Source organism: Theobroma cacao, chromosome 1 (assembly GCF_053813885.1).
Source record: "Theobroma cacao isolate CCN51 chromosome 1, ASM5381388v1, whole genome shotgun sequence".
Classification (NCBI taxonomy): Eukaryota; Viridiplantae; Streptophyta; class Magnoliopsida; order Malvales; family Malvaceae; genus Theobroma; species Theobroma cacao.
In genome coordinates this window covers 42,084,514-42,111,178 of record NC_142639.1, presented here as the reverse complement: position 1 = coordinate 42,111,178, position 26,665 = coordinate 42,084,514, and the positions used below count along the sequence as shown (strand labels likewise).

Here is a 26,665-nt window from a genome sequence, read left to right as displayed (position 1 = left end):
GGTTGTAAATTGCCACTATAACAATGGGAATTAATGCATCCTCTTTAATTTGTTCCTTTTTGTTACAACTCAACAAAATAATAAAGAGAATAAAATAGTGTGGAAACCTGCGCATTAATTGGCATTGCTATAATTGCAATTTACAACAATCAATTTGTTAGTTGTTTTCACCTTATCAATGCCTTAGAAATTAATTAGTAAATCTCATTCAATTTGATGGTCAACAATACGAATCAAATTTTTTTAACCTTTCAAAATTTATTTCGGTTTAAAAGAAATTACATGTCATACTAATTTTAATTAATTTAAATTAATTCATTTTAATAAGAGTTAAAATCAAGAAATTATACAAAAAAAGATAAAAAAAAATACAAAATCTAGCTGAATATTGATAAGAATTGGCTAAAATTGGATTTGATGCCTTGTCATCAAGTTAAATTGTTAGGTGCTATTTAATTATTTTGACACATTAATACAAATACTAATAATAATAATAATCAAGATCTTGATTTTGGAATCTTATACTAGGACTAAGGTATAACAAAACAAAATCTCCATGTATTAAACCGAGAGCTAAATGTTTTGTTTCTTTTGTTTCTTTAATACAAAGCGAATCTACGTTATATTTCATTAAAAAATTTACTTGAATCAATACGTGATCTTTATAACTTGTAAATAGTATTATTGATTGGTTCATTCTTTAATTGTGTTTAATTTAATTGAGATACATATTATATAACAAAATTTTATTTTTTAAATATCGAATATTGAGATACGTAATCTTCATATTTAATTATCATTCTAGTATACAAGTTATCCTTTTACAACCTTTCGTTTTTTTTTTCTTTGGAACAAAAGGAATTATAAAGTTAGTACCGGCTCCTGCGACATAGCTAAATACCAAAATGAAAGCTTAATTGTTATCATTTCGAATAATATGATCAATAATAATCATCTGCTTTTCTATGATTAACAAATGGTACAGCCGATGGTTGCCCACTATTCTTAAACACCTCTTTCTTCCGAGCAGAGCTCACGATCTTCTTCGGTGCACTAGGGGGAGGAGTGGATTGTTGCATGACCAGAACTGAGCCTGACGGTAAGAAATCCGCTGCTCCTAATGTTTCCCCGATGAGTCCCAACTCAGGGCAATTGCTCCAGTCTGATAGCCCTACTGTCAATGGAGACTGCATGCCATGTCCTCTACCTACTATGTACAAATCAAAATCATTGTAAGTTGAACGTATGATTGATACAATCTGGTCTCCGCTGTTTACTTGTTTCTCGATGTAAGAAATGGATTGATTATGCATTGTTCTGAACCTAAACTCGTTTATGTAATCATCATCAAGGAGCATTTCCTTCTCTTTCTCAAACGTGGCAGCGAATATCTCGTCGTCGTCGTCATCACCACCACCGTTTCCTGCATCGGTCTCTGCAAACTCCACCACTTCTTTTCCAGGAATGAATCTCACTACAGTTAGCATCACGCCCGAAGTGCCTGCCATTCTCCACGCGTAAGCCAATGCCTCACGGTAATCAGGTCCTTGAAGAAAGAGCATAGCAATGCGACATTTCCTCTTACGATCATGTGGTGATCCTAGGGGAAGATAAGGTGGGGTTAGGCCACGATCCACAAGTATGCCAATGGAGCAGGGCGCATTTGCCAGCAGATTGTCAGTCACTTGTTTATGCTGAAGGTTTTCATCCGTCCATCCCCCATGGGCATTTGCTTGCTTGTGAAATGGGAGCAAAATCACAGTGACTCCCTTGTCTAGCGCGAAGTTGCTAACATCTTCGTGCATGCTGGCGTAAGACGACACAGCTGTCAATGGCTGAACATAGACTGCATGGTTGTCGTTGTGGAAAGATTCAAAGGCACTGACGATTTGTTCAGCCTCAGCTTTTCCTCGACTAATTGGATTAATTTCGTTCCCAATCACATTGGTTGTCCTAGTCTTATCATGGAAAATTAGCATTGCAGAAGCTCGCCCTGTGAGCTCAACCAAATGGACAGCAAAGACGGTAATGGGGAACTTTCTCGTGGCATTTGAAATATGTAAGAGATTGATTAAGCCGGAAACGTTTTTGCTGGAATGAACGCATGCCAAGACTCGAAGCTCTGCCTCCACTTTACTCCTTTCTAAATTCCTACGGTAGTATTTCTTCGTGTACCTCGTGGACTTGTGAGTGAAATTGACTATCGGACCAACTAAACCTGTCATGATCAATATGGAAAGAACCATCCAAGAAAAAGTTTGTTGGTCAAAACCCTTCACGTTTCGGCCTTCATTAAGAACAATGATGGCAAGGACGCCTTTGGTGTTCATAAGGACTCCAAGGGCCAAACTATCTCGAATTGGGCACTTTAAGTACAGGCAGACGAGAAGGGTGCTCACAATTTTGACAGAGGATGCCACGAGTATGACTATGATCACCAGATGAGAAGTATGTTCAACGGCCATGTATGCAAAGTTGGTTCTCAGCCCTGTAATTAGGAAGACAGGCGGCAGTAGAATCCCCACCACGTACTCTTCAATTTTGTCCATGATCATGGTCCCGAGCTCTCCACTGGGTATCATCAGCCCGAACATGAAAGCTCCAAACATGGAATGCACGCCACACATTTCTGTGAAAAACCCACAGAGGAGCACCCCTGATAGAATGTAACATACTTGTTTTTCGTTGTATCTGCTTTCCATTGACGATTCATTTCTTAATGCAATTCGTTTAACTGCCCACAAAATGAATGGACGCATCAAGAACCAAGATATTACAAGGAACAACATGGTTGGGATTACTGTGTAAAGTTTGCCACGCCCGTTAACTACAGAGACTACTGCCACGAGAAGAATCCAAGAAGACAGATCAGTCAGAACGGCTGAAGTCAAGGCCGTTTTTCCGAGATCCGTGTACATGAGCTTGAGGCTTGAAAGCATTCGAGCCAAGTCCGGGAAGCTTGTGACAGTAAGGGCAATGGCCCAGAACAAACCACCTTCCGAAGGACGACGCCCGTCCTTCTGCAGCACCAGGTAATACAATCCCGCTCCTCCACACGCTGGTAAAACAATTCCAGCTATGGCAACGCTGCAGGCTGTTTTCCCCATTTTTCGGATTGGGGTTAAGTCCATCTCGAGACCCACTAGGAACATGTAAAAAGTGACGCCAAGATTCCCCATCGTCTCCAGCAACAAAGCCCCCTCAAAAGGGTTGATGTTACTTGATACCCAGCCTATTATACCCAACGCACTTGGGCCTAGCACAATGCCAGCCTACATTCATAGATGAACAAACAAATCAACTACATTTTAAAAAACAAAATCTAATGCCGGGCATCAAGGTTGAAATTGAATTGCATCTACGTACAAGAATCTCAGAAACAAAGCGAGGTTGACGGATAGGTGTGAGGACGATGATGAAAGTACGAGTGAACAATATAACCACGCTCAACTGCAGCATGAAGATAGGAAGAGATTTCAACAAGGGGTTCGTAACTTGCCAATCAGTGTTGGCAAAGCTCCTGTCCTCATTGTAACATACTTTGAATTCATTGTTCAAGCCGTTGACTATATTGTATTTGCCTCCGAATAGGTTACTCATCTTGGTTCACTTTCTTCCCCAAGTAAGCCCCTGTCCAGCCAAGGTCGCAGCGGATAATCCACCCCTTTGCAGCACTTGCCTGGTAGCCAGCCAAGAAACGAGAAAATGCCAAGAGAAAGATCTTTGGAGAAAGAACATAGGCAGCCAAGCCAAGTCCAAGAAGGGACATCGAACGGCTATTTGTTGCATAGGCATACATGATTGTTGTGAGTTTTGCAACTGAAGCAAAATTTTGGAATGTAGGGTTATCCGCATTTTTATGAGAAAGCTTTGGTGACAGTCCGTCGTTTGCTCTTGGAATAACGGAATCACGCCCTGCACCACGAATGTTAATAAATTAACACTTTGATGTGTAATTTATAATGTGAAATTACGACCTTTCTTGGCAAACCAAGCGTATGGATCTCATGAACGAACATACCAAATCAAGAAAAATTGGTTCATGCGAATAAATATCCTTATAAAACCATCACTAAGGTCACCTGGATTATCACGTAGTACCTAATTTTAACTGCCATTTCAGTGATTGGTTTTCCATGGCGTACACGACACCGTATCCGAGAATTCAACCCTGCCACTATCGTCGAAGGATGGACTTCTTAACAGATGTTTCTGCCTTTGTCTTCCTGGCCATGCGTTGACAAGTTTCACCTGGCAATGTGTTCACATTCCAATGTTCCTATAATCATTTCAATGATTCTCAAAGTAAACAGAATATTACTTTACTTTTTATTATTCTTGGCGATAATCGCTAGTTTGACTTCGATACTCCTTGGGTTTAGTTTTGTTTGTCTTTTGCTTTTCTTTCACCGCAAAACCCGTTCTCTTTCAAAACCTTTATTCATTAGATTCTATCAAGCATCCTCCCTCAGTTCATCCAGCTGGAAAATAGTGATGTATATTGTTGGAGAGTCTGTTCTCTCGACCTTTTTGGAGAATTTGTTCGAGAGGTTGCTGTCTCTAGAGTTCTTAAACTTTGTACGAGGAGGAGAACTCCACGATCCACTGGAAAAGTTGAAGTTGACATTATCAGCTGTCGCTACAGTCGTTAACGATGCTGAGGAAAAGCAGTTCGAGAGACCCATCGTTGAAGCTTGGCTGAAGCTGCTCAAAAATGCAGTATATGATGCAGAGGATGTGTTGGATGAGATTGCAATCAAAGCTTTGGAGCAGCGGTTGAAACCAGAGTCTGAATTCAGCGGGAAGGTATGGGATTTCTTCTCCAAATATCGTAAGGTAATTTCTGATACTCTTAGGAACTTTAAGGAAGGGACGGAATCCAAAATTATGAAGATTATTGATTCATTGGAATACCTTGTGAAACAAAAAGATGTTCTGGGTTTGAGAGATGTTGCTCAAGAGAGCTCGTCCCGGGTTAGGAAAAGGCCTGAGACAACTTCCTTGCTGAATGAAGTTTGTGTTTATGGTAGAGCCAATGATAGAGAGAAGATCATTCAATTGTTATTGTCTGATGAAGCTGATGGTGTTAACCAATTTTCTGTAATACCCATCATTGGTATGGCTGGTGTTGGCAAGACGACTCTAGCTCAAGCTATATACAATGATAAGAGAGTGGAGGATTATTTCGACCTGAAAAGTTGGGTTTATGTCTCTGATCAGTTTGATTTGAAACTGATAACCAAAACAATAATTGGGTCATTCAGCCAGGAAATTCCCACATCTGATGACTTGAACAACCTTCAAGTAAATTTGCAGGAAAAATTGATTGGAAAAAGGTTTTTACTTGTTCTTGATGATGTATGGAATGAAGATTACAATCAATGGGTTAGTTTAAGGAAACCTTTAAGGGCTGGGGCAGAAGGTTCTAAGATTTTAATAACAACCCGAAATGCAGGCGTCTCATCAATCATGCGCACTGTCCCAGATCACATTCTTGGGCTGTTATCTGATGAAGATTGTTGGGAGTTGTTTAAGCAACATGCTGTTGACATCTGCACTAGTGTAAATCCCAAAATGGAAGCCATTGGTAGGGCAATTGTGAAGAAGTGCAAAGGCTTGCCCCTTGCTGCATCAACCATAGGAGGTCTTCTGCGCTCTAAGCTTAATGTTGGTGAATGGTGTGAAATTTTAGATAGCGGAATGTGGTGTTTGTCAGATGATAGTGGTATTCTTCCCGCTTTAAAATTGAGCTATCATCATCTCCCTGTTAATCTTAAGAGATGCTTCGCTTATTGCTCAATTTTCCCCAAAGACTATGAATTTAGGGAGGAGGAGCTTGTACTGCTGTGGATAGCAGAAGGCTTTGTGCCACAGTTAAAAGGAATAAGGATGGAGGACTTAGCTAGAAAGTACTTCCATGACTTGCTTTCAAGATCACTTTTTCAACAACGGAGTCCTGACAAATTGGTTTATGTGATGCATGGTCTTGTACATGATCTAGCAAAAGCTGTTTCTGAAGGAATATGTTTTAGGTTGGAGGATATCTTTGAAGGTGGCAGCCAATATAAGATTCCCAAAAGTGCTCGTCACTTGTCATACATTCGTGATTACTATGAACCGTTCACAAAATTTCAGGTCTTTGATCCTGGTGAGATTTCATTGAGGACTTTCCTAGCATTGGGCGGTGGAAGAAAGTTTAGCCATTTGCCTGGGAAGGTCCTGCTTGAACTGCTACCAAAACTCAAGTATTTACGGGTGTTATCTCTGAACGGTTATCAAATTACTGATCTGCCTGAGTCAATTGGAAAATTAAAACACCTGCGGTATTTGGACATATCTTATACTTCAGTGAGAAGGCTGCCTGAATCAACAAGTACCCTTTACAACTTGCAAACACTGCTATTGGTTGGTTGTCATTCTCTAATTGAACTCCCCTTTGACATTGGAAACTTGATTAATCTAAAACATCTTGATATGAGTCAAAACAGCTTGCGGAAGATGCCATTTGGAATTGGGAGCCTGGTAAGCCTCCAAAGGTTATCTAGCTTTATTGTCGGAAAGCATGCTGAACCTGGAATAAGGGAGTTGAGGAACTTGGTGCACCTCCAAGGAAGTCTTTCCATCACAGGGTTGCAAAATGTGCTTGATGTTAGAGATGTTATTGAAGCCAATTTCGAGAATAAGCAGTTTCTCAGTGCCTTGGAATTAGAATGGAGTAAGGAAATCCATGTTTTGCAAAATGAAGAGTCTGCAGAGGAACTGCTAAGCTTAATACTGTCAATGACAAAACTGAAAGAGCTGACCATATGTTACTACCATGGAAAAAGGCTTCCAGCTCCACAGCATAACTGCCTGGAGACTCTAGTTTTAAGCAACTTGCTGAGACTGGTGGAGTGGCCATCCCTTGGGGCTGAAGAGGATGTCTTTTGTTCTCTTCGTCACCTTCAAATTCAGGCATGTCCTAAGCTAAGGAGAATCTCTCATCGTTTTGCTGCATTAGAGAAATTGATTATTGAAGGTTGTGAAGAGCTAGTTGCCCTGGACAGGCTTACATCAACAGGAAAATTGGAAAAGGGAATGTCCTTTTTTCCCAGCCTTCTTGAACTTTCCATTGAATGTTGTCCCAAGTTGCTAAAATTACCCACCTGCCTTTTTTCCTTGAAGGAACTTAGAATAATTGGTTGCATGGAATTAAATATGCTGTCTACAAAAGAAGAGATGCCACACCTCTACAAGCTTTCTATACAAGATTGCCCAAAGTTGAGAAAATTGCCTACTCTCCTTCCCTCCTTGGTTCAGCTTCATCTACGTGGATGTCTACAGTTGTTTGCACTTCCAAGGTCTTCATTACTTAGCAACTTAAGACTGGAAGAGTGTGATGAGGTGCTGCTGAGAAATGTCTTTGGTCTCCATTCCCTTACGTCTCTTTATATTTGCAAAATTCAGAGGCTCAGCTATTTGTCAGAATGTTTGCTGAAACAGTTAACAGCACTCAAAGAATTAGAAATACGCGCTTGTGATATGCTCGAGGTGTTATTCATGAGTGATGCTTGTTTGCAACATCTTGTTTCTTTACAAAAATTGCTGATTTTCAACTGTCCAAAACTGGAGGCATTGCCACACCAAATGCACAAACTCACAGCTCTCAACAAGTTGGAGATTTGGGCATGCCCGCGTCTTCAACCCTCAGCAGAAATGAAGTTCCCATCCAAGCTTCAAGATCTCTGGATTAGTAGTGAACTACAGTCCCTGCCCACTGGGATGATGCAGAGTGTGTCTCTTGAAAGATTAAGCATTTGGAATTCTCATTCACTCACGTCATTTCCTAGATGCAAGTTACCTGGCAGACTAAAAACTCTTTCCATCGTGACATGCTCAAAACTGGAGTACTTACCTGGGGAAATGATGCAGTGCAACAATTTTCTTGAATCTTTGTCTATTGAGTCATGTGATTCCCTCAGTTCTCTTGGATTAAGAAACTTCACAACAACCACTGCCACAAAGCTTAGGGAACTGAAAATTACTGGTTGTGGGAATTTGAAGATGTTCCCTGAGGACATTCACAATCTCACATCACTCTGTTTATTGACAGTCATATCTTGTCCTCATCTCGTGTCATTCCCAGATGGGGGGCTCCCAACCACTAACCTGAGAAAAATTCATATAAGCAAATGCTATGAACTGAAGTCTCTACCAGTTCATAATGTTACATCCCTTCAAGACTTGACTGTAAGAAGATGCCCCAATCTTAAGTCCTTCCCCGAAGGTGCACTGCCTGCTAAACTCGAGCGTCTTGTGGTTGATAGTTGTGGAAATCTGAAGCCTATCTCAGAATGGGGTTTTGACAGACTCAAAGCTCTTAAAAATCTTGGGATTATTGGTGGATATGCTGATCAAGTTTTTTTTCCAGAAAGGATGCTTCCGTCGTCTCTTACTGCTCTTTCTATTAAGTACTTGCCAAAGCTCAAGGTTCTGGGCCTGGCTCTCCAACATCTTAACTCACTCAAATATCTGAGAATTGTAAGATGCCATGATCTCTCAGCCTTACCAGAAGGGAGCTTGCCAGTCAATCTTTGTTTCCTTCAGATAGTGGACTGCCCTCGAGTGAAGGAGCAATATGAAATGAAGAAGAAGATAGGCTTGCATCAATACTCTCTGATCTCCTGTTTAAGCTGGGATGATGATTTCTGACAGTAGTTTGAACAAACTACATATGGATTTTACTGCTACTCTCTTTTGTAATTGGCAGAGACAGCCAATCAGGTACTTGTCTGTGAACTCCAACGTCAACTTAATCTCTCCTTTCTTTTTTGATGTCACTTTGATTGGTTTTCCTATGGACAGCAGGTGGTTTCTTGACAAAAGATGAAGCCTTGGTGAGACAAACAGTTCCCATGTTGACTATTTGGACCATCTTAAAATCCCAACAGGCTTCTCTCAATCTAGATTGACTCGAGTCAGCTCTGGTTTCCACAGCCGTTGCTCATTGCCGTAACTCTTTCTAGATTGCTTGTGGTCAAACTGGTCAGGTTTCTTTGCAGAAACCTGGCCACCCTTACAAGGGGTATTCAGCTGTAAACTTACAACCAGGTAATGTTAATTCTCTCTTGCCAGGAGAGCTCGTTTTAAGCCATGTATCACATGCATTGGTCTGTAAACCATGCAAACAGAACATAAAATTGGCCAGAACTTGGTTAGATTCTGTCTCTGTTCCCCCAATTGGATACATATACATATATAGCCCAAAAGGATAAATGGATATCACTTAGTTTGGTTTCATTCAGACAAATTCCAATAACCAAGACCACAAACATGTCTGAAAATTGTAAATGGGAGGCTAACTTTTGACAGATTATAAGCTAATTAATTAATCTTTTCCATTGCAGCTTTTTTCAAAGATTTTAGCAACCGAAACTAGCAGTAATCTATATTTTTGGTAATCATATTCAGCAATTACAATTCGTTAATAAAATCCAACTGTATGTTAAATACTATAACTTGTTAGCAGAATCATACGCTGTATTCATACAATAATTTAGAAATTATCTTATTAATCAATAAAAAAGAAATTGAAGCATCATACTAAGTCAAATTGACTATATAAGTAATCAAGAGTATTTCTAACACAGAACAATTAACAATCATTCCTCAGCGTGATTAACGGAATCAAAGCTTGAAACTAGGGGCTAATTAAAAAGTCATACACATTTACAATATTGGTCAAAACTATAAACAGACTAGTTATTTATTTTGGGTGTTGGTTATTATTTATAAATTTCGATTATCATCTATGAACTTCATATATTTTTTTAATTTGATTTATTCTTTCTCGTAATTGGTTTGTCTTCTTCCTCGATAAACCCTTTTTTTTCTTTAATTAAAAAGAATAAATTTTTCTTTCTCGAACACATTACACCATCCGTTGATCAGTATAATTTTTTTATTAATTCGTAAAATATTTTACATTCAAAGAAAAAACTGTTTTGTTTTGTTTTGTTTTGTTTTTCCTTCCTTTCCTGCAAGTAAGGCCCGTATCTTCCAGGACTGAACAATGACTAAACTATCAAACCCAACCAAAGTTTGATGGATTCATTATGTTAAATCAGATCATGTCGAAGATCTCCTAACACGTAAATCTTAAAGCTGAGACAATGTCAAATTAAGAAACAGTCTTGTGATTGATTAAGGATATGCTTTGCAGCTTTTCATGATAATTCAATCATTCAAATATCATCTCATCATTGGAATCTAGCTACCCATAATCATTCAAAAATCATTATCAATCATCGATCATACAATATTTCATTTATTAATAGTGTATAAAATTTATACATTACTCGTACATTATTGATAGACTCGAAGCCGAAACTATGAATAAAAGTAAACATTGTTGCTATAATGAACAGTCACTCCTCATGAATTCTCATAATTAGTGTTCCTCCTTAATTGACTGTTTTTATTTGTTTTGTTTTTGTCCTGGTTGATGAGTTCCAATGGGTCTCAAACAAATAGAGCAAAACCCATGACTGGAAACAGCAAGTCTTTCAAGTTCAACTGTATGTGGGAGTATAATTTTTGTTATGGAATTCATTGAATCTACTAAGAGAAGAGGAGCTCACTGTTGTATTTCCATTATTTATTTTTCTGTTTTTTTATGCTATATATCTCATGCAAAAACATGAATACACAAGCACCTAACCCTGAAGTTGAATCATATAATGGCATCAATCAATCAATCAATCAGATAACCTAAGTCTATAATATATATATTATTTGCTATTTTAATCACTGAAAATAGAAATGGTGGGACCTGAACAAATGTATCCAGAACAAAAACCAGTGGTCGTTCCAATCAATCAAATAAAAATTCTCTATCCCATTTGGAGCACGTTTGATTTATTGATATTAGATTATTTGTTTATGTTATTACGATTTATGAGAGTTTAGATATTTAAATTTTTTATTTATAATATAAAATTAAATACGTGATTTAAAATTATAAAAAAAATATTGATCGAAATATTGAATAAAATTGAGAATTTTTACTCCGATCACAACCGTCAATTGTCAATAATCTAGATCAGGATTGATTTAAGATGGTCAATTCATAGTTGCCACCACTTGATTATTTGGAAAGCTGGGCCATCCGTGATGCTGGTGCACCGTACATTTCGAGGAAATCTTCTTTCTTTTCACATACCAAAGACCCCCCAACATCGGCCTCACAAATTTGATAATTAGGTAGAGTTTAAAGTATTATATTAGAATTTCCTCCTTTTTTTATTTTCTTCTCTTTTTGCCAAGTAATGTATCTAATTAACATAATTAACCATCTATTATAAAAATACTTAAAAAACATTGTTTTAATTGATTTTCGTTTTAATTACGGCTTTTCGATTAAATTAAAGACTTGTTTCATTTAGTAGTAAAGAACAAAATTATAACAATTTTGAAATTCTCTGGGAGCATGCAGTTGACATGCATTAAAGACAGTTTATGAGGACATAATTGTGTGCTTTGAATGAGTAAGAAGAGTTGGGCTGTGTTTAAATTAGACTGAAATAATGGTGACTGAATTAATTTTTTTATATATGTTTTCTTTTTGTTTTTGTTTCTACTGGTTTATGCTCAAACAAAGTTACGTACACATGCAAAAAGAGAACCAGTCATGATGGCTGGCTATAGATTCTTAGTATTCTACATTGCTACAACACTATTACTTCAGCATCCTTTGACCTTATCCAGAGCTTTGGGTTCTTGGAGAGGGACAGGTTACTGTAGGATAAATTCTATGCAAACCAGGAGGTGACTGCAGGATATCGCTATTCAGTTTTCGTTTCTTTTTCGATGCTTACTTCATTTGGAAAGCAACCATGCAGATCTTCCCAGGAAAATTACCTTGTACTTGTGAAAAGATAAGCAATGGCATTCCTTTTTCCACAGGAAGGGTCTTTCGAAAGCACAGTTTAGGCCATTGTTGCGAGACAGTTCGAGTCAGACTCAAGACATCTCTGTTAGTTGTATGCCATTGTTTTGACACAACCCGGAACAGCAATTTCTAGACTTTGATTGCGAGAATACAGTTGTTTTTGATACATCTGAAAATGGGACATAAAAGGAAAGATTCATTGACTCTTTGAATCCTGATTTTATGCAGTGGTGGAACAGTTAGATAAGGTTGGATTAATGGTGGCTACCCTGCCCAATTGCCATTGTCTAGCATACAGAATGGGAGCTTAGCTGTTGCTTGCTGCCTTAATTTGCAACAAGGAAAGGGGAATCCCTGGCTACCTGTTTAGTCAAAATTATGCCACCAAAAGTGCTTCACCCGACACAGTGATCAGACATCAAGCACTGAGAATCTGAGAACCTGACTATCTTACTTAAAACAGTAGAAAAACCAAGCAGACAATGAGGATCTACTCATCAAGAGAGAGATGAAAGGATTACCAACAATTTAGGGACTGATTGCACTAAGAGTTACAACGTCTATGCTGTAAAGGATAACAAGCCAGCAACAGATCCTAAGGCAAAAAACACAAGAAATCTCAGGTCAAGCAATTGCATCTTGACAAGATCAGAAACGAATTCTCAAATCTCAACAACAGATCAACAGCAGATAACTCATACACTGTTTATGCATTCACTATGCTGTTTAATGAGAAACTAAGTTTTCAACACCCAAATCATCTTTTCGTAACATAATATCAGAGCAATCAAAACTTACAAACTTAACAAGTTCTGCTTCACCTTTTTCTAAAAAGTTAATTTAGTGCACTTAAAAGAGTATAAAACGTATGATTAGCCCTTCTAACCTAGAGCACTAAGAGCGAAAGCACCATGAGTTTTCAATAATGAACACCACCGAAGATATTGACTCTCAGGCCCCCTTACTTGATTCCATTTCTTAATTAAATGATTTTTATATTGACCCTAAATGGTCGATGAACCATCCAACAAGGTACCAGGGTTTGGGTCAACAAGCGAGCATAATTCGGCTGCCTAAACACACACCATGAAACCAAACAAGGACACCTCCACAGCCCAAGGTTAAAAGCCCAATTTTCCCAAAGCCTGGTCCCTGTTTTACACCGCAGTCAAAAAAAACAAAAGAAAAGAAAACACCATGCACGTAAAGCTCACCCCACTCTTTTCACCAGCGCGTGCGGGTTTAGAAACTGACAAGCAGGCGTGTGAGTTGCCTGTGTTGCCGGATCAAGTCCACATGAGGGGGACACCCAACTTTGTCCCCTCCGGAGTGACGCAACCGCCCCGTCCACACGCGCCTCCGACTGTGGTGGTGTCAACACTTCTTTTTTAACTGAGGATAAAAAAAAATGGAAAGCATGAGGTACAAGACTTCAAACATAAGGCTGAGAAGGCAAGAAATCTTCTAATGAGCAAAAATATGGATAAACTAATGATTAAGTTCCACCTAATGGAGAAAGAGTCAGACAAGAGGCTTCCTCAATTTACCACGTTATTTACTAGCACAAGACCACTCAAGTAATTAATATTTATATTTATATTTATATTTGATACAGTACATAATGTAATATTTATACATTATCAGTTAATCAAATATTATCATCTGAAATTATTTGTAATAACCGTTTCTATAGTGACATACGCCCTTGCAGATCCTGAAATCAGAATTTTTAAGCTAATTGTTCTTAATGTTTGTGATTAAATGATAACATATAAATACTGTATCTGAACACTTTTAATAATTTACTATTTAAAAACATGTAATGAGAAAAAGCTAGGCTGTCCGAAAATATATACATGGTAACCAGACCGTTACTCTACCATAATTCCAAGCAGCAAAAGTAAATGCTCCCTGCAGATCTTGGCTTAGTTGCACAGCGTGGCTTCATTTTAAACAATGGGTCATTGACTCTCTCTTTATTTTCCTACTAAATTGAATGAAGGAAACCAAATGAGATAAACCCATTTAGCTTTCTTACATGAAAACTCAGACCCAACATAAAGCACTCTGTCTGTCTCTCTCCTCTCGTTTTCTAACACTGAGAAGAAGAAGAAGACGACAAAGCTTCTCCTTTGATTTCTTCATCAGATCTCCTCTTCGTTTTACAGCAACACCTGTTAATGCCCCCATCGAGAAACATTCTCTTTGTGCAAAGACATTCATAGTATTTAAGTATATAGTTTGATAGATAGATATATAGAAATCGTACCATTACGAACACAGAGAATTAGAGGGAAAGCAGAGGTTTTTTTTTGTTGACTTGGTTTTGGGTTTTGTAAAATAAGGTGAAGTTTGGGAAGTAAATGAGGTGTAAGAAACATCTTACCGACCTGAGTAGCAGCGTTGGCGTCTGTGCCACTTGCCTTCGGGAGCGTCTTCTCTCGCTCATAGCCGCCCAGGCTCAGGCACAGGCTCAAGCCCAACAGGCTCAATTAGCGCGAGCTGCAGCTGCTGCGGTTGAGGATCGTCGGAAACCAGACCCGCCCCCGCTGATTTTCCCTCGGTCAGTTTCTCCTTACGTCAGTCGACGGAAATCTGACGACAACAGCGCCACGTGGATCCACCATCAGCGGTTCTACAGCACTCCTCAGGTGGGACCCACCTACCGCACCGCAACCGATTTTGAAGCCGCCAGATCTTTCAAAAAGAAGAACAGGTTCTGGCTTTTTTCGAATCTGTTCAGGTCGAGATCCGAGAAATTCAATTCGGATCCTGGGGTTCATTATCATCGAGACTCGTGCGATGAGCCTTCCTCGTCATCCTCATCCCCGTCTTGGTTCTCGGCAATCTTCGCTGTTCGTCGAAAAAAGCAGCAATCTTCGAGGACATCACATGTCGATGAATTCGGCCAATTTCGCCCGATAGATCGGAGATCATGTAAAATCATTGATCGGGGAATGTCGCCAGCGATCGAAGCGGATTCGGGAGACGAGTACGACCGATCTCCGTCTGGAAGCTCGCCGGAAGTCTCGCCACGGTGGAAGATGACACCGACGGCAGCGAGGAGATCGAGGACCGGGCCGAGGAACGTGTCGGGATTAGCGTTTTGCTTGAGCCCCCTCGTGAGGGCGAGTCCGAACCGGCACTGGAACCAGAAGGGCGGATTGCCGCCCGACATGTCGTTTACCAGCGAAGGTAGGCCCCCGATGAAGCCCCACCTCGCCACCGCCGCGGGCTTTTGCGCGAACAGGTCCAGGAAGCTTGCTGATTTCGGCCGAGTCAAGCCTAACCGCTAGAGTGCCCGGTAACCGTTGACATTTGACCACAGTCATTGTGAAGATACTACTAGTATTTATCAAAATTACGGTTTTGCCATTTCTTTCTCTGCAGTTTTTACTCTCTGTGATTCGTAAATTATTATTATTATTTTTCTTGTGTAAAATGAGAGAAAAAAAAAAAAGAAAAAACTGTTGCTCCCTATATACAAAATATTTGTTACTAGTATTACAAAAAAAAAACAGAATTAATTTTTTGTTACTGTACAATGTCGAACCTGACAGTTACCAAGCCAGGTGTTTATAGTATTATCTTTTTCTTTTTCGTCAATGATTTTTTATTTTAATTCCTATTTTTATTATTAAATAAATTAATCCTTGGGAGATATTTTTTATTTATTTAGGTGAGTCAAATGGCGGGGAGCTATCATTACAAGGAAAGAAAAAGATATATATCTGGATATAGTTGTTCAATTTTCCATCATTATAGAGTAAAAAAAGGGTGTTGACAATGCTATGCAAGTGTCTCTATATATATATATATTTACGGAGAGAACTGAATTGACTTGGGAATTGAATTAATTGGTTGGATATTAAAATTTTAATATAAAATTAATTGGATTTTTATTGAAAAAATTAGTCGAAAATTGGTGTTATTTAGACTTATATTTTAGAAAATCAATTTTTTGATTTACTTCATTGTAAATTTTGGACTTTCAAAAATAGATCAAAACAATTGAATAAATTGTTTTTCTTAACTGATTAATATTGAAATCGAAAAAATTAATCCATCGATTGTGATTAATTACGATTTGTTCGAGCAAATTACGAGAAATCGATCGAGTGAGGTGGTGGGGCCACGTGGACAAAATCAATGAGGTGGCATAAAAGCAATGTGGTTGATGGTGGGCCTAGGAAACATTTAAAAAGAAGAAAAAGAAACGAAATGGAGTAGGCAATGGGGCTATCTTAATGGCGGGGACTGGAAGAAGTGAAAGAGAGGGCTGAGGTCTCAGCCACACACCCAAATTAATAAGAGTGAGAAAGTGCTTGACATATGACGGAACAAATGCCAGTGTCAGTGGAGCATCACCCATCACCTCTTTCTCCCATGCTTCTGGTCGCTGCACTAACCCAACAACATATTCGTAAATTTAACAGATTAATTTAATTTTTTAAAAAAAATTAAAATGAATCAAATTTTATTGATCGATTTGTTTGATTCTATTATTTATATTCTAAATATGGTTAATATTTTGATTGATTTGATTATAAATTATGGATTATTAAAAATTAATTAAAATAATCGAATAAATCGTTCATCGATTGGATCGATTATTCCGATTTAAACCGAAATAGATTCGAACCTTTTAACTTGACAAACAAGGTCCTATTTATGGGGCATATTAGTGGGACCAGAAGTTAATCAGTAGGACCCTTTGGGTTCGATCAGATTAATCCAGCACAGGCTATTTAACGGTCAGAAAAAGTGGGTCAAACGTGATCTAGGAAAAGGGGGATGCTCTCAGCCTTGCCTTATTCTCTCCCTTTGGTCTGGTCCCTGCGTCTGGGTGGCGTGTGTGCATTTTTTGTGATTCCCTAGAGAATACCGATTTAGTACACGGTTCCCATGTCCTTTCGGCCTTTCTACCGTCCGATTTGTTTACTTTTCCCACCATTTTTGTTTTGATTTAAAGGCCATGCAATGCTTTTTTTTTTTTTTCTTTCTCATTTTCTCTCCCTCCAAACAGTGTTGGCACTGAAATTCAAAACTCTGGGTCCTTAAATTCTTTGGAGCAAAACATTAGATGGAGAAGAAGAAAGGAAGCAAAGAGGGTTGTTAAGTTTTATGGTTGAAAAATTTAATGGAAATTTCTAACCTAAAACAAAAGAGAGAGGAATATCAATGGTGTTATTAATATTGTCTGACCTTTTCCATGTGCTATATTCAATTTGGGGTCTCTTGAAATTTTCCATCCAAATTAAATGCAAAACAGAAAAATAATTAAACACCTCACTTTTTTTTATTTCTTATAATTTTTCTCTTTCCACCATAAAATCTATCATTTTCGCTTACTATTATTTTGTGGCTAATTTGGGTTCACATAAAATTTCGTCGGTCGTAATATTAGAGTTGAGCAAACTCACTCCAAATCGAAAAAATCGATCCAATCGAAGTGAGTTCAATTTTTTTATTCGATTAGAACGATTTTTGGAGTATTTGGTGTACAATATTCGAAGTGTTTGACATTTTAACACCAAAACCAATCATTGGCATAACCTTATATACTATTACTTAATCACATAATTTCATTTTATTAATGTGAAACAATAAAAATTCATAATAAATAATTTTAAAAATTATGCATATTTATTTTTTGATAATTTTCAATTTTAAAATTTTTACTCCATTCACTAAATAATGTATTTATATACAGACAAAGGATAGTACATAAAAGAACCCGAAAGAGTATTATTTATTTTTAGGGTTTAAGCAATAGGAATGAAAAATAAAAATATCATCTCTCTAAGTCTCCATTATTGGGTTGTTGAGCTTATCCCTAAGACAGTGAATGAAGAATCAAAGGCAAAACTATTTTATTCAAGCAAGAGGTCCTAAGTCCAAACTCCCCAAGGAATAAAACAAACAAAGAAAGAAGAGAAAAGGGTGCAAGCCTAGCTCTGCAAAAGAGTTGCACTAGAGAACAAAATCTGCCCTTTTCTTCAGATGCTTCCAAGAAGTCTCTCTCTCTTGATCTAACCCTAAAAGAAAATCTTGGAATTCGATTAATCTTTGGGGAGGGGGGGGTGTGGCTTTCTTTCGTGATCCTAGGTGCCCTGGTCCAGCCTGTTGCAGTAGGTTGATCTCAAGCCTAAGCCTGGCTGGTTTGGTTCATAATCACTAGGCAATGATTTCCCCCTCTATCCCCTTGGTTTAAAACTGTTTGTACATACGTAACTTACTCTAATACCATGGGTTTAAGGCTTTAAGCCATTTAATATAGTAGGGCCTGTAATTAATCATTTGGCCGAAAGCGTGGGCTAGCTTAATAGAACTAGTAGACAAATCCTACACAATACCTTCTTCACAAATATTTTTGAACACATTTATGATTCTAGTCGTTGTACTTTGTCAAATTATTAGATTTTATTCTTCTATTATAATTTGAATAAATAGAATATTTTTTTAAAATTTATTAATGTCAATACAATCATAACCTTTTTCAAATTCTTTCAATAAAATTATCGACATGATGTTGATTGATATCAATATAATGTTTTCTCTATTATAATTTGTATATATCGATATTTTATATTTTTAAAATTTATTAACATTAATTAGATGATTAATACTTTTATACTTTTTTCATTAAAGTTGTTGATTTGCTGTTCATCGGTACTAGTACGGTTGTTGACTTAAAGAAAAAGTTTAATGCCAATCTTTAAATATGAAGTTTCAAGGAAATAGATGAGCAAATTTTCAAATAATGTGTGTGTATAGAGCAAGAGATTTTATTCTATATCCATCAACATCAAGCTTTGGTTGGAATACAAAGGTGTGTAGGGTAGGGGGTTATTAAGAGTGTGGGACATGAAAATCTCAAGGACATGCCCTGGCAAATTTAGATTTGAAGCGAACATTCAGGACAAAAATGGCTTGAATAACAAACGTTTTACTGAACTTAAACGACATTTCCTGATTGGGTTTTTGCCATTGTTGGAGGTTAGGTCTGTCTTGTTGGCAGCATGCTTAACACGATGCAGTACTATATTAAGATAGTGAAAACAAAGTTTTTGCAGACTGTACTCTGCATTTGATTGGGGGGACAAAACCCATTTTTTTTTCTACTAATTAGGTGGATTCAAGCACCAAATATATATTTCTTAAAGAGGGAAATGAGTACAGTGTGATGCAACGAGGATGAAAAGTATGTTTTCGGATGATTAAAAAGAGATTTTGGGTTCAAATCATCTCGGGGTTGGGATTAGATTAATAGATAATCTAAACCCAAAAAAAGTTGCAGGGCGTTCGCATTGTGAAAAGACAAAGATTAAATGTTACTGTCAATCAAAAGAAGTTGCCTCGCAAGTAGTCTAAAGTCTAATGTCGTGTTCGCTTGGCAATATGTGACACGAAGCACCTGTTTTGGAGAAGCTTCCCCTATCTTCTTGTCTCGTGTTTCTCTCTTGTTCTTTTTTTCTTCCAAGTCAAACTGTTAAACCGTTTCTGATAAAGATGTAAAGCTGAATTGTGAGTGAATGAAGCTCCTTTCCTGGTTCAAAGGGAGGCTGGAGGCAGGGTGTTCGAGATTTCTAAGGGACACTTCCCTTTCATTTAATGCATTCTATGCATTGATGAAGGGGGAGAAGACCTGTTGAGGGTCAAATTTGCATGGCTGTCAAAATCATCTATGGCTCGAGAAAAGTCAGTAGATTTTGTTGTTCGTTCTGGGTTCCGGCTGGAAATTTGGTCTCTTCCATGTTCCTGTAACAATTCTACCTACTAGAGGAATTAGTTCAAATTCACACCTCTTCTACCTTTGTAAAAATAGGTGTCCTATGATACTATGTTTAAACAAGAAATCATAAGAAGAACAGGTTTATAAGATAATCGAAATCAAAACTCTCAGATCGTTTGAAGGTCAGGCAACTCGATCTAGAGTTATGCAGATCAAACCAACCTCTGTTACTTTGTTGGTTGTATTGCATGTCCAAAGTAACTCAGATGGTTTGGTCCATTTAAGTTTCCTATGTCACTGAAGAATATATTCAAAACTAGACAGGAAGAAAATCTCTGTTCGGTTCTAAAATATGTCTCAGTTTCGATCAATGCCAAAGCTTTAGTATTAAACACTGAAACCAATCTCATATGACAGGTTCTAGATTGCTTATGTGGTATTTATTCAACTCATTCAACAACTACCAGCTGAACCAACAAATTAAGCCATAATTTCACTGTAAAGAACATCTACAAGGTTAATAACTGTGTTTAGGATGAAAGGAAAGAGAGATAGAATGGTACAATTGCAGTAAAAATAAAAATTGATAAAAGACTATCCAAGACAGTCTTATTTGCATTGTTACCAAATGTATCGGGATCAAGATCGTTAGTGTGAAGAATTATCATGGTTTTCCTGAACATCAGTCTGTGACCTCCTTGCCTTTTTATCATCTAGGTAATTTTGGTAAATATAAGAGGCAAAGCCACAGAGAGCCAGAAGCATAGCAATTACCTTCACACCATTCATCTTGTCATGGAAGACTACCAGAGCAGCTAGAGGAGTAACAGCCAAAGATAGAGTACTGATTACGTTGGAGAAGAGAGAAGACACCACAAAAATCAAGCCGACAACACCAACAGCACATACTTGCCAAGTTACAGCAGTCCAAACCAAAGTCAGCACATAAGAAACTCTTCCGCTGTTGAAGTCCTCCATCTCGTGGTGCAAAGTCTTCCATTCCCCACTTGCAAAGAGACCCACAGTTGAAACACAGGAGGCAACAAGTGATGTATAAATTTGCATTTCCAAAACCACAGAAAATGTTTCTTTTTTCAAAACCTTCTGAAAAGAAAGTTGCATGAGGGAGAGCAAAAGAGAGTAAAGAGCAGAAGCTCCAACGGTACAGAGGAAGCCAAGGAGAAACTTCCCCTTGGAAACTCCTGATGGTCCTTCTGAATCATCATTGACTGCTATTAGAGCAGCAGACAATGAAAGAATGACCACAGAGTTGAGAATTAAAGCATTGAACTTCTGAGAATTAAGGAAGAAAGAAAAAACTGCATTAAAAGCTAATTGGGTAGCACAAATGAGGGAATATGTAGAGGCTGAGAGGTACAAGAGCCCAACAGAATACAACATATTGTCACCAGCTACGAGTACTCCAAGAACAAAGTAGAGCAAAGCAAGAGTTTTGATGGAAGGTGAGGTGGTAGAAGCTGAAGATTCCCGAGAGGGACGAAGAAGAAAGAAAGGGAAGCAAAGGATTGGGAAGCCAGCAGTTTGCACAAGAGTGGCCATCCATTTACTATTTCCACCCTGATCATAGTAAAATCTCCCCAGAAGAACTGCAGCAGCTTGGCCAGCAATGAGGAAGAAAATATTGATTGCCACCAAAAGCCACCATTGCCAGCGCTTGAGTTTAAGAAATGGTGTCTGATCCATTAGAGTTTCGTCCTTGTTCAGAATCGGTTCTTGATTATCTGTAATTGAAAGTGTAAACAGTTTCATCTAACCATTTATAATCGAAAACATAACTATCTTAAAAATTAATGAAACAGATCAATGTTCTTACATCAAGAGGACTAATTCTAGTTAACAAGTTGTATATGAAACAGATTCATCCAAGTCCCAGCACTACAAACTTCACATTAATCACACTTCCAACACAAATATTTAGTTCTATAAAGACAGGAACGAGAGATTAAACAGTATCTGTGTCTTCCAAAATTAACAGTACATTTTTATAGAGCAAAAATTAGGAATATTTGAAAGAAAAGAAAAACAAACAAACAAATCTAGCAAGCCTCTCAGAGTTATATTACCAAACATAAAACGAAAACCAAGTCTTTGGCTAAAACCAAGTGGATATTCACAAGAAAATAAGCTAAACAGACAGTATTTCAGCTTTGCATTACTTGCCATATTCCAAATAGTATTAAGCAAAAACTCAACTGGTAAAGAATCATAATCATTACAAATCACCAGAACAAGCCTAGTAACAAGAAAACCCGAGAGGATCAACTTGGGATCATTGGAGATATATCAGTCTTCTTCTTTGCTAATTTCAGAGACACAAAAAAAAAATAGAAAAAGAAAGTATTGCTTAAAAGGAATCTTATCAGACTCAGGAGTCCTGAAAACAAATACCAACCATTCAATTTAGATTCTGATGAGAACCCAGTAAAGTATTTGGCGTAAGGAAGCAGAAAAAGAGAAAGCAAGGGGGCCTTACCTGTCATGCTGCGCAGGTTGGACCGTTGAATCAAAGCAAGAAGATGCAGTGAGACTGTTAAATAAACCCAAAGAAAGGAAGATCTTTTTGTCAGTAATCGATTATCTTGGCGGAAGTAACGAGTTATACTTATCGTAAACCGACAACCCCGCAATGCCACCAAGAGCTTATTGGAAGATTGGAAAGAGAGAGTCGAGTTTCATGATTGCAGGTTTTGGTGGAGAAAGTTCAGCTCTATCCATGTCTGCGCACTTAACGGTTCAAATTCGCCTCAACTTTCAACCAAGATATGAAGGGAAATATATGTAAAAAAAAAAATAGTATCTAAAATTCATTTAATTATACACTATTATTAAAACAAATTTTTAATATTATATTACATTTAGACGAATTTTTTAAATTTTTATTTTTGGAGTAAATAAGTGCTTAAAACTAATAAAAATATTAAAATATTATTAAATTCGATAATAATTATTATTTTTTATCCACGTGATATGTTTGTGAAGTTACCGATCATCAATTGGTATGAAATTTATATATATATATATATATATATGAAAAAAGAAAAAAAAATTTAGAAAAACAGATTAGTGGAAAAAAAATCAAAAGAATCAGAATTTTTTTTTTTTTTATAATTTCGATGCCAACCGAATTATCATCAAGACATATGAATATGTTACATTAGAAACATAGATAAATAATAACAATTGTCATTAAAATTAATGATAATTATATTTACGTTATTTCTAAAAGTTTACTTATTAAAAATAAAAGTTCAACAACTCGTTCGAAGGAAATAAAAAATTAAAAATTTAGTTAAATAATTGTTTATAATTCAAAAGCTTTATTGGATATTAAATAAAAAATAATATTTTTTTCATTTCTTTTTCTTGAATCTTTTCTTCAAAGTTCTGGCAGACAGAATGCAACAACCCCATTTGCAGCAAAACTTGTCTTCAAGAAAAGTGTGCCCAAATGCCCAAGATCATCCATTGGCAATTGCAGAAGAAGGATGACTAAGCCATTTTTTTTGCCAAAATCAAGAACTAGAAAGAGGGAAAGGGAAAGGGGTCTCAGTGCATCACCCAACACAGAGTGTGGCAAGGAAAATTGCTAATCTGAAGCTGATATTCATTACATAGTCAAAATGCATTTCAATCCACTATTGATTTAACAAAAAACCCAAACTGAATATATGACTAAACAGTAATATTGGCACAATTGTCTGAGATCACAAGAACCTTACAAATATATAGGACAGGTTAGGACTAGCCTAACTACCATAACCAAGTCTCCTCTCTCAACAGTTATATCCTTCCAACATTTGATGACCCAACCCAAAAGCCCAATGCTACAAAAAACAAAAGGGGGGAGGACAGATTTTTTTTACAAGCACTTTGTAGGATCACAGAAGCACAAAAGAAAGGTCGAAAAGCTGGAGCTCTGATCATCGATGCGCGTTATCAGCAGGCACATCCTCCAGACTGTTGCTGCGACTGAGATGCATTTGCATTGGTAGACTTCAGATTGACATCGACCATGTCTTCTTGCTTCGTTGAAGAAAGTGTTTCCATTCCAGGTAAGGCAGCTGCAATCTTCCGAAATAGAGCCTGTAGAGAGATTAAAAGAGAACTCAATATATTGCTCAATTATGCTGGTGGAGGAAGAGAATATTCTTAGAAAAGAAGTAACATCAGCTAATGCTGCCATAATTGTCATGCAGGATTGAAGATGAATATTAAACAATTCTTTAACAACTGTTGCATCCATTATATATAATGGAGTTGATGCAGAAGTAAAAAAAAAAAACTGATCAAACTTCAGTGATTAGATGCTTGATCTCACTCCTAATATTTATGCCAAAACAAAAAGGATGCCAATAGTATTTGACAAGGATCTAGACCAAGCACTAAGCACATTAATTTCCATCAGCATCTAGCACACAGTCAATATAATATTTCTAGGAATTTTCATGGCAGATTACCAATGATTTACCTTGATATTAAAGCCAGCCTTGGCACTAGTTTCAATAAACATAACATTAAGGTCACGAGCCTTGGCTTCTCCTTCCTCTATTGAGACTTGCCTGTCAAATAAACCACAAAATGCACAAGGAATGAACACAAGATCAAACAGTGAATATTCATTAAATGCAAGAATACCCCTGATGATATTGCTCCTCTGGGAAAAACGTCAAACCAGTAAGTTCCCTTCTTCAATTTTACACTATAGGTAATGAGCACTAACTGATGCCAAGGCAATTGTAACCTAGAAAGGAAGGCAATCTACCTTTTTCACAAGAAAGTCCAATCATGATAATCAATTAATAATACCTTTTGTCCACAAGATCTGTTTTGTTCCCAACAAGCACAATGATAACATCACTACCCCGTTCAGTCCGCACCTCTTCAATCCACTTCGAAGTATTTAGGAAGGACTGCCTGCCTACACCATCGAAATTAAAGTTGGTAAACTTCATCCACTTTTATTAAGCAAATGAACAATCAACAAAGTATGATCATCAATTTGCAAAAATGCATTTCACAAATTGGCAACCTATTGCCTGTGCAAACAAGCAGAAAACAAAATAACTGAACAAGAAATATATGAGATAGGAAGATTATAAAAATGGGGGACAAAGTGAAACAATAACATACTCGCAACATCATACACAATGACTGCCACAGAGGAATCCCTAATGTAACTTGGAATAAGACTCCTGAATCTTTCCTGTCCTGCAGTATCCCTGAAATAAAGGTTAAGCATATAAAAATCAAAAAAGCCACTCTAGTCAAATATTTTGAAAAAAATATCTCATGCTTATCATGAATAAAACCAATAAACGTACGAGAAAAAGAGTTTGATCTTTGTTCATTATATGTGATCCTTGGTAACGGTGTTAATAATGATATCAGATACTGACAGGGGATATTGACAGCTATAAGGCCCAGCAAGACACAATCCAAGTAACAAATGAAACCAAAATTTCCAATCAACAGCGAAACATTTATGCATGACAATCCAAGATTCAGCATGCTAGTAAATATAATTCCATGCCAAACACGAGCATAGCAAAATGCATTCTCTACGAAGGCATCACACCAACTAAATAACAAAGCAAGGCTTGGAAGAGAACTCTAAACATTCACGGAAAACAATCCAGAATCTGAATTGGGTATTCACTAGCAAGCTATGCTGTGAAAGCCCGTAAAAGTCCAGAATACAATAGCGTAAAATGAACAATGACAATTCATGCCTTACCAGAGCTGCAATCGAACTGTTCGATCTTCGAGGTACATTGTTTTTGATAGAAAGTCAATACCAATGGTCGCCTGATTAACAAAGTAGAGACGCGTATATAACCTTAGAAATGAAGAAATAAAGATCTAAAAGAACCATAGGCAAACTATAGGAAACTGAATCATAATCAAATAACATAAAACTGAAAAACCAAAGATTCAAAAGAAAGAAAGGAATCAGATCCAAGCTGCTACCCCAAAGAAAAATAAAGAGCGGATCGTAAATTAACATACAAAGAGCATTTGATTACTATAATTATTACCTGATAGGTGTTATCGAATTTATCGTACATGAAGCGAGTGATGATGCTGGTCTTCCCGACAGACTGATCCCCCAAGAAAACCAGCTTGTACTTGGCCAGGGCCGAAACTGGAGCCATGGTTATTCGGATCTAAGTAAGGAGATTACTACGGATCGGGTCGAGACCGGATCCGATATCGAGATCTCACCGGAAACAAGTCGAAGGCGTCGCCGGAGAGATCGAAATTTAGATCGAGATCCCTAGCCCCCCCTCTCCCTCTCTCTTTTCTTTTTTTTAGGTGATTAATTTTCAGAGTTTATTTATATTTGGAGAGAGAGAAAGAAAGAGAGAGGAGAGACGCGAAAATGATTTGAATCGAAATCCACGAACAAAATTTTTCAATTTTTTCAAAACGTTGGGAAATATATTTTATTTTAGCATCACCATTTTTTCTTTATGAAAAAATATTTAATCAAAATTTTTAATCTTACTAATACAAGTAATACTACTATAGATTGTATTTTTAAAAAAATTTTAAAAAATAAAATTAAAATAAATATGATTATTATATCATAATAGTTTCGTTATTTTTTTGACATAATATTTTAAAAAATATTAAACTATTAAAAAATTATATAAATCTTTAAGTATCTATAATTAAAAATTAATTAATTATCATTAAAAAAAATACCACTTATTCACTTTTTATGTCACATAACATTGACGTAAATAGTAAAAATATCATATGATTGTAGAATCATATTGCATCATCATGCATTACGATATATTACTATTTCACGTAACACCATATTGTATAAAATAACAAGTATCGTTTTAATTAAAAATAATTAATCAGCTATTAGTCGAAAAAGTTTATTTGATCAAAATAAAAATAAAATCATTGATTGTTTTTGAAAAACATCGAGTTCAATAAAAATTGATAGTATTTGTTTATATGCAACTTTG

General features: G+C 37.0%; 4 protein-coding genes and 1 pseudogene across 5 annotated transcripts; 2 read left to right on the top strand and 3 right to left on the bottom strand.

Moving 5' to 3' along the window:
- Window positions 1-941: 941 nt before the first annotated feature.
- LOC18614558 (cation/H(+) antiporter 15 pseudogene) lies at window positions 942-3,600 on the bottom strand (annotated as a pseudogene).
- A 796-nt stretch (window positions 3,601-4,396) lies between these two features.
- Window positions 4,397-9,202, top strand: LOC18614557 (putative disease resistance RPP13-like protein 1). The gene is made up of 2 exons (XM_018119683.2): window positions 4,397-8,763; window positions 8,845-9,202. The coding sequence occupies exon 1, from the start codon at window positions 4,495-4,497 to the stop codon at window positions 8,689-8,691; it is 4,197 nt and encodes a 1,398-aa protein (XP_017975172.2). The 5' UTR covers window positions 4,397-4,494; the 3' UTR covers window positions 8,692-8,763; window positions 8,845-9,202.
- Window positions 9,203-13,854: 4,652 nt separating this feature from the next.
- Window positions 13,855-15,535, top strand: LOC18614555 (uncharacterized). Its single transcript, XM_018114435.2, has one exon. The coding sequence runs from the start codon at window positions 14,293-14,295 to the stop codon at window positions 15,223-15,225; it is 933 nt and encodes a 310-aa protein (XP_017969924.2). The 5' UTR covers window positions 13,855-14,292; the 3' UTR covers window positions 15,226-15,535.
- Window positions 15,536-20,073: 4,538 nt separating this feature from the next.
- On the bottom strand, window positions 20,074-22,450 carry LOC18614553 (putative purine permease 11). Of its 2 annotated transcripts, none has more exons than XM_007052355.3 (2): window positions 22,159-22,450; window positions 20,074-21,406 (listed from the first exon to the last, which is right to left on the bottom strand). In XM_007052355.3, the coding sequence occupies exons 1-2, from the start codon at window positions 22,163-22,165 to the stop codon at window positions 20,313-20,315; spliced, it is 1,101 nt and encodes a 366-aa protein (XP_007052417.3). In that variant the 5' UTR covers window positions 22,166-22,450; the 3' UTR covers window positions 20,074-20,312. The 2 variants fall into 2 exon arrangements, with proteins under 2 accessions (XP_007052417.3, XP_088659145.1); XM_088803019.1 differs by lacking the exon at window positions 22,159-22,450 and adding an exon at window positions 21,879-22,024.
- An 877-nt stretch (window positions 22,451-23,327) lies between these two features.
- On the bottom strand, window positions 23,328-26,104 carry RAB6A (Ras-related small GTP-binding family protein). Its single transcript, XM_007052354.3, has 6 exons — window positions 25,721-26,104; window positions 25,420-25,490; window positions 24,816-24,904; window positions 24,492-24,603; window positions 24,154-24,244; window positions 23,328-23,768 (listed from the first exon to the last, which is right to left on the bottom strand). The coding sequence occupies exons 1-6, from the start codon at window positions 25,835-25,837 to the stop codon at window positions 23,622-23,624; spliced, it is 627 nt and encodes a 208-aa protein (XP_007052416.1). The 5' UTR covers window positions 25,838-26,104; the 3' UTR covers window positions 23,328-23,621.
- Between the last annotated feature and the right edge of the window lie 561 nt (window positions 26,105-26,665).

Bases quoted from the DNA above. Each gene is read 5' to 3' on its own strand.
- LOC18614557 (XM_018119683.2), top strand. From the start codon at position 4,495: ATGTATATTGTTGGAGAGTCTGTTCTCTCGACCTTTTTGGAGAATTTG.
- LOC18614555 (XM_018114435.2), top strand. From the start codon at position 14,293: ATGAGGTGTAAGAAACATCTTACCGACCTGAGTAGCAGCGTTGGCGTC.
- RAB6A (XM_007052354.3), bottom strand. From the start codon at position 25,837: ATGGCTCCAGTTTCGGCCCTGGCCAAGTACAAGCTGGTTTTCTTGGGG. The intron at 24,905-25,419 runs GTAAGGCATGAA...CCTTTATTTCAG, and splicing joins ACAGTTCGATTGCAGCTCTG to GGATACTGCAGGACAGGAAA. The intron at 24,245-24,491 runs GTATTATTAATT...TTTATTTGACAG, and splicing joins ACAGATCTTGTGGACAAAAG to GCAAGTCTCAATAGAGGAAG.